Genomic DNA, 7586 nt, shown 5'->3' with positions numbered 1-7586 from the left:
GAGGCCTCATCTATCGTTCAGCTCTGAACAAAGTTTGCCTGCGGGTTGTAAGCTCGTGTTTTACAATCTCATCCTGCTATAGATTCTGGTTGGTCTCAGGCTGGACCCTCCCTCCTCACTTGAAACAGCTGATTTATGTCTGGTCCTGGACACTTGTGCTCTGGGGCTGGAATGCACGGAATTTCAAAGACCCCCTCCTCTGCCTGTCCTGTCCACACGCAAACAAATGGAGCAGGCGCCTGGTTGGGCAGATGAAGGCCCACCGGTGCTCCCACTGCAGGGCAGGGACGCAGCATGTAAGGAATGTCAGAGGCGAGAAAATACATTCATCTTAACCTTCTTTCTGTCAATCTGTAGCTCTTTCTTTCCCTGCTATTTGTCTTGTTTGCCTTTTGGCTTTTGTTTTTCTTCTTTCTCCAGAGTTATTCTGATGTTCAGCCTCTCCCGAGATATCTTATAGATATCATATTTTGGTATTACTTCTCAGATCGGTTGAAAAATTAGCCAGAATAGGAGAAAAAAAAAAGAATTTATTTGTGTTACAGTTTTAAAAACACAAATATGCATAGTGTTCTGTTGTTTGAAATGTGGCAAATGAATTATGTGACAAATAAAATAATGCTTTGTTAAACACACTCAAAGTCACAAAATGCATTATGTTCAAGACTGTGTAAAAAAAGCAAAGGACCTTAAAGTTTGTGTGTGTATATGCGGTGGAAGTCAACATAAGAACACAAATCTAGCATGTAGCATTTTTACAGTAATGTAAAATCAAAGGCACGATAGCTGTGTTTTAGCTGTAACTCAATAGCACATGCATCTTAAACATGCGGCTGGCATGGCAAAGAAAAAAGAAGAAGATCAACACTCCATAGAAGCTAGAATAGTTATATGTTTTGACAATAAAAACATAAGCAGCTCTGTCTATCATAGCTCATTTTCCATCTCAATGATATATCCAGACACCATTTTGATTGCTTTTTGAGTCTTTCTTTCCTCATGGCTTTAGTTTAATAATTCCCTTTCTCCTTCTGGGGCTTCAACGCAGCTCAAGGCCTGCTCTTCGCTGCGGGTTTATCCATTATGTTGAGCACGTCATCCAGGATGGACGGGCCCAGATCAAGTTCAAGGGAGAGGAATGACCCCGTGATCTGGGCGAGGGAATCCTGCGACATGCTCTTCTCCTTGGAAAAGTCCAACTCAAAATCACAGATGCGGCCCTCCTCCACTCCACTGTCCCTGTCCACCCACTCTCCATTGCACTTTGAGAGCTCCTGCTTGAAGCCCAGGGTAATGTCATTGTTAAAGTGTCCATAACCATTGCAGTTGCCGTTGCCGTTGAGACTCTTGCTGCCATTGCAGATCTTGTTCTGGAAGTCCCCTTTAAAGCTGTCAAAGCTGTCGGTGCTCATGTTACTGTTCAGGCTTCCGTTGGCTTTGAAGGTGCTGTTGCTGTGACCGTTGATATAATAGGACGATGGCTTGTCAAACCTGGTTTCACTCTTGTTTATTTTGTTGGCTTTGGCAACCGCCTTAGAGGTGGACTTATAAGTGTTTTCCAGCAGATCCAGGAGGACGTCAGGCTTTGTCTGGATATCTGCGGAGGGAGATGATGGCTCACTACTGAAGATGTCCATGGAGCGCAACAGAGCATCCATCTGCAGGATCTCTACCTCCTCTGTGCTGTCAGGTTTGATGGGAGCTGTAGACCCCGTGATGTCCTCCAACGGCTCCGGAGGCATGGAGAACACAGTGGAGGAGATCAGGGGAAGGGTAAGCGCCTGGCAGCCACCGATAGTTGGGAGGGAGATGGCGTTCTTGAGCACCGGAGAGGGGGTCTCGGCAAAGGAAGCATCTCCGGTGCTGTTGGCTCTCAGAAACTCACTTTGGATGCCATACTGAGGATGTACGTCTCCCTTCCCTGGCAGGAGTTCATACTTCCCCTGGAGGAAAGACATGTCTCCAAAGGCATCTCTCTCCCCGCCCTTGCCGATGTGTATGGTGTGGCGAAAGTCCCCAAGTGGTGGACTGATCATGTCTGGGGACAAAATATCTCTGAGGCGACATTTCTTTCCCTTCTTATTGTTGGTGGGTTTCAGGTATATGGGTGCTTTCGCTGGCATGGCTGTAACTGCGGAAGAGATCTCAGATGTGAAGAGTCGGAAATGCTCTACAAGTTCTGGACGTGACAGTTCCTCCTAGGAGAAGCTCCAGTTACATTCTTGGTAACACACCACTCAGACAGGACTCCAGAAATAATTTCAGCAATTGCGGCATCGATCAGGACCGGTAATGTCCGCCAGTGTGGAAAGGTCAAATGACCACTTTCCTGAAATCAGAGACAAACAGAGAATTTGTCAGCATTTCTCTTTAAATCATGAACTCAGCACTGACACATTTTCTTAAGGTCCCTGTCCTGCCTTTTAGAAAAAAGAAATCTGGTCAGCAACACCCACAAACAAACTTTGGATCCTGCAAGAAAAATATCATATCCTGATCTTGCATCTGGCGAGCGTAGAAGCCAGAGCAGAGGAGGATCAGGCCTGGGTCTAAGGCTTTTAGCTGCTCTATTCACATTTCCACACATGATTCTCCTTTGGCCTCCACAACTCTGGATGTGCTAATGTGGAACAGCTGGACAGCAGATTGGGAGAGGAGACGCAAAGCGAGACTTTAGTAGGATCAGGTCAGGGCAGCCTGTTTTAGGAACAAGCTACTGCTCAGGCACGCACAGAGATAGAAAGAGATGGATAAGAGGGGAGGGAAGGGGTTTAGGGGGTTTTGGAGGATTGTATGAGAGAGATAGAGTGAGGGATTACAGAGCAAGTGGATCTTGAAAAAGACCGTGATGCAGATTGTGAATTGATTTGGCTTTGATGGGCAGAGAGTTTAATAAGGGCTGAGATACCAGCTAGGTTGCACAATACATCAGGATGGGTAAACATTATTAAGGGGGTATTGGATTTGATTAAAGGTGCCTGATTGCATGCTGCCTTTTCAGAGCTTTTCCATTACAAACCCAACCGAGAATGTCACCACGTTGGCAGCCAGCTTAGTGTAGGATGAACTCAGTAAAAAGAGGAGAGAATCCGTTTGACCGTTTGAAACGACATGGCAACCAAGGAGAAATGGGAAAAACACTCCAGGAAGGGAGTTGACTGTGTGTGTGTGCGTGTGTGTGTGTGTGTGCGTGTGTGTGTGTGTGTGTGTGTGCGCGCGCGCGCGTGTGTGTGTGCGCGCGCGTGTGTGTGTGTGTGTGTGTGTGTGTGTGTGTGTGTGTATATATGTGTGGGATAGCGGGGTAGGAGAGCGCACCAGTGAGGAGAGAGCTTGCCCATTTATAGACATATTTACTTATGAGAGGTCTGTCAGCAGTGACCATCTGACAGTGTGCACCACTACACAGAAGTGCCTGGGCGGTCAGGTCCACCCAAAAATTTCACAAAGAAAACATCCACATTCCTGCTTCAACCGACCTCATAGAGACACACTGCATCAGCCTTATCAGAGACACTTTAAGTGGGCGATGTTTATTCAGCAGGCACATTAGTGTGGAGCCAGAGGGACACACACTTGCTGCGTATTTGGATCCAAATAGCAGGCTGGAAACCATTGCACTGACATCCACTTTCAACATGGATTCTTGTGTTTCCAACCTGTTTGATGAAGTGCAGTAGCCCCAGTATCTCCCTGTAGGAGAGCCACAACTTCAACTGTATATGATGTGAAGTACAGGGTGAAATCTTCGCACTTCAGGGGATGCCATTACAACACAAATAAACCTGTCACCCAACAAGCACTATGGGGCTATATATAGCCATGGCAAACACTGAGCCATGCAGAACATGTGTGAGTGTGTTGAACGTGGCTCTTCCTGGTCCTTGTGGATTCGAGTGCTGGCGTGAGTGTTTGCGCGAGGTGCCTGACTGCTCGTGAAAGATAACAGTTTTGAATGCACGCCATGTGTGCGAAGGAGAGCGTCTTTGTTTGCTAACAGTGAGGGAGAGAAAGCAAAGGGGAAGGAGGAGGGCGAAGAGGAGTGCTGCAGTGTTTAATGAAGGGGGAGAATCCCTCACTTGTTTAGCTCAAGCTTTTCTCTAATTTTTTTTTCTTCAATTTCTCTTCCTTCCACTTATTCTTTTTCTTTCTGTAGTCTCTCCCTTTTCGCTGGTGCTCCTCAATCCTTTCTGACCTTACAGCTGATGCTCTCTTCAGTGGGAAATTGGGCTTGGATAGGAAGTGAGAGACATGCACCAGCATGCCAAAAGCTGCTTCCTGTGTGCTTAGAGTGCACATATCTATATCTGTATTACCTTTTGCAATGCTATTCACAAGAATAAAAGGTCACCGCTGCACTGCTGGCTGAAGCACTTCCAATCAAACGTATCTATTGATTGTTGCTCTGCCCTGATAGAATTATAACATCTGCCCGGTGTGTGTGTGTGTGTGTGTGGACCCTCTCTTCAGCGGCATTAGAAAGTGCACAGCCCATGCATTATAATAGATGATAATGTTGCTTGGAATCAATGGTATGGACAGAAGTTATAGGAAAACATCTAGCAGAAGAGCAAGCCAACTCGTGCAACTCTCCCAGGGGGACATCTGCTGGTCAGCTGGTACGATGAAAGCCTGGAAGTCTGACCTTCACCTCAGCCATCCTGCTGGTGGCCCAGTTTGGCTTATATGGCAAACATGACTGGAATTCCAGAGGCTGACAGCAGAGAATGAAGAAAACAAAATCCTCATGTCGGTCTTTTAGAAATCGGCTTTATAACCACTATGAGGGTTAATTTAATTATGTTAATTCGAGTGTGTGTATAGAATCTCAAATGTCATAGAAATGTGAGTTAATCTTGTGGCCAAAGAGGAAATTAGTCAATTACAAGAGCTCAGGATATCCCATGATGTACCCCTATGGCTTGACCTAATGAATCCATTTGTGTCTTTGCAGGATGTTAATAGTTGAGCAGGTGTATTTTGGTATATCTCAAAGCCAAGGGCAGATTTGCATCCTTTTTTTGGAACTGATCCAAAAAGAGACGGCATGGCATGTGTTGACTGGTTCGAAGCCTGGCGCCGCCACAGAATGCGGCCGCGGGTTTCATTTACACCTCCGGGGAAGTGGGGATCTGATGGCACCTTCCTTTCAAAAGTGCTTGCCTGTGCAGACATCCAGTCATAATGTGAGCTGCAGGATAAAGCCACTGTGTCATTGGGTCAGCAAGAGCTATCTGTCTGGGCATGAAGTGATCTGGAGCCACTCCAGCCTCTTTAAAAATGGAGCATTGCCTCATCAGCTCGTGCTTGGAGGCTTGGTTGTTAGTGAGGGGGGCAGCAGCGGGAGCGAGGTGATGAAAGTTTGAGCGTGGGGGCAGATAAATGTGGGGTTGCTATCTGATAATTGAACTAATGGCTCGTGATTTGTCTGGGTGTTTCTAGATACCTAAACGTCACATGTGATGTTACTCTGTCAGTATATTCTTGGAGTCAGTGTAATTCTACGTCAGCCTAAATAAATGCCCCAGTTTGATGATGCTTTACAGTTCAACGAACTGCTCCAAAGCCTTTGATGAGGGACGTACGTAGAAAGAGGCTCAGGAGAGCAGCTGTTCAAAATATAACCTGTATATGACTTACCCATTCTTTAAAATAGACATCGTGCATCCCCTTAATATTCCTCTCGTTACTGTGCTGACATTTCACATCAGCGCTGTTGAAAAATAGCATGCTATTCTGCACTTGTGTAGTAGTTGTGGTCAGGGTAACATCATCAGCGTGTGGGAGACAAACTTATATTCCTCCCACTGTGTCTACAAACAACTTTGTGGAAGTTTGAAGTCTCCAAATACTCTTCTAACATCTAACCGTGGCCTTGACTTGTGTCACGCCTTTGAATAGCAGAAAGACCCTCTCTTTGGGGTTGTTATAAAAAGCAAATGCACATACCACAGAGGCTAATGGTAGCCTTACAGAATAGACTGAGCTGTTTGTTACATAAAAAACCCTCAATTATAGGCAAAGGCCTTACATTCGGGGGCCTGGTGGCAGTGCCGGGACGAGGCGAGGGCGAATGCCAGGGTGGAGTATTTGTCTTTCTTTCTCGCTCCCCTTGTGCCACCCGCAAGCATGACCAGCACATGCCAGAGTTATCCTTGGCAGAGATGAGCAGGAAGCCGAATCAAAGTGTATGAAACATGAAGGGAATGTACTGGCAAAAAAGAAAAGGTCCTTTCCTCACAGTCTAACCGTAAAAGCCTCCTCTGAATCTGCCCCTTGAGATGGCAAAGCCAGCTCTGCATTTCAGAGGAACATGCCTTAAACGTGTAGCCGGACTAAAAAAAGGGGACAGGATATCATGTTGCTCCGAACAGTTTAGCTCTTGTGTTGCATGTCTGAGAGCGTGTGCCGGACAAACGCTGCTGTACAAGCTTAATTTACCATGCATGCTTTCGCACGTTTCACTGTCACTAAGCAATATCCCATTCTGCTCCAGACAGTCAAGAAAAAAACCAAGACACTTACAGTACATGGCAGCAGGTATACTGCAGCAACATGTGCTGTCTACTAATTCAGATGACTGTACCAGCATAAAACGTGTGAAATAAAACATGCTCCCACTCTCACTCACCTCAGGTATTCCGATTGGTGAGATCCGGATCTATCCCAGGTAATGCTGGCGCTGGTGCTCTCCTGAACGCTGCAGCCTCAGGTTGATGTGTGTGTGTGTGTGTGTGTGTGTGTGTATCTGTCTGTATGTGTGTGTTCAGTGGCTGCTGTTGGGCTCCTGTGGCTTGTTGACAATGCCCTGCCTCCTGTCTCTGCCTCGGGGCTGCACTTCTGTCGACTGGGACGTCTGCCGGACAGCTGTTTTGGAATAGCTCTCCGGCTCCTATTCCCTTCTGAAGCAAGTCAAGTCTCCTCCTACACCTCCCTGCACTCCCCCCCCCCTCCTCTCTCTCTTTCTCTGCCTTCTCGCTCCCTTCGCTCCCTCTAGCAGCACCTGTGCATGTCTGTCCTCTCTCTCTCTCTCTCTCTCTCTCTCTCTCTCTCTCTCTCTCTCTCTCTCTCTCTCTCTCTCCAACCCGGAGCTCAGATTTTTTTAAGGAGCTCTGTGGTGTTTGAGGATCCTCCTTGCTTCCTGTGCCTCGGTGGAGCTGCGGTGATGAGTGATCCCAAGCTCCGGTCTCGCGGAAGAAGGAACTGGCCTCATGGGATGTCTGGCTGTCTCTCCTCTCTAAAATGATATGCACACTGAGTATGTGTTCACTCTTTTCCCTCTGCTGCTATTCTGCCTCACCCTGTCTGTGACTTTGCGACTGCCTGCATCTGATAAGATCTGTCAGACTCTTGACTGGACTCTCCCTGTCTCTCTTTTAAGCCTCTCCTCTCTAGCCTTATCCATCACACATGCACACCCACACCCTCCCTTGTTTTCCCCAAACTATAACTCACAATGCAAAATCACTTAATTTGCTAGCCAAGTCATTTTGTGCATAGTCATTTTGTGCATAGTCCTTTATTTTTCAAAGCTGCAGCAGGCTGAGGCGACAATGTGCGAACAGGCTGAATGCTGCAGAATAGTGCAG

At 46.9% G+C, this 7586-nt stretch overlaps 1 protein-coding gene across 1 annotated transcript; it reads right to left on the bottom strand.

Annotated features, from left to right (window-relative positions):
• Window positions 1–510: 510 nt before the first annotated feature.
• cdc42ep3 (CDC42 effector protein (Rho GTPase binding) 3) lies at window positions 511–7347 on the bottom strand. The gene is made up of 2 exons (XM_031296884.2): window positions 6629–7347; window positions 511–2329 (listed from the first exon to the last, which is right to left on the bottom strand). The coding sequence occupies exon 2, from the start codon at window positions 2121–2123 to the stop codon at window positions 1050–1052; it is 1074 nt and encodes a 357-aa protein (XP_031152744.1). The 5' UTR covers window positions 2124–2329; window positions 6629–7347; the 3' UTR covers window positions 511–1049.
• Window positions 7348–7586: the final 239 nt, after the last annotated feature.

The sequence above is a fragment of the Sander lucioperca genome, chromosome 15, assembly GCF_008315115.2.
Source record: "Sander lucioperca isolate FBNREF2018 chromosome 15, SLUC_FBN_1.2, whole genome shotgun sequence".
NCBI lineage: Eukaryota > Metazoa > Chordata > Actinopteri > Perciformes > Percidae > Sander > Sander lucioperca.
Note: the sequence above shows the minus strand (reverse complement) of the source record. Positions and strands in the feature narration are given on the sequence as shown.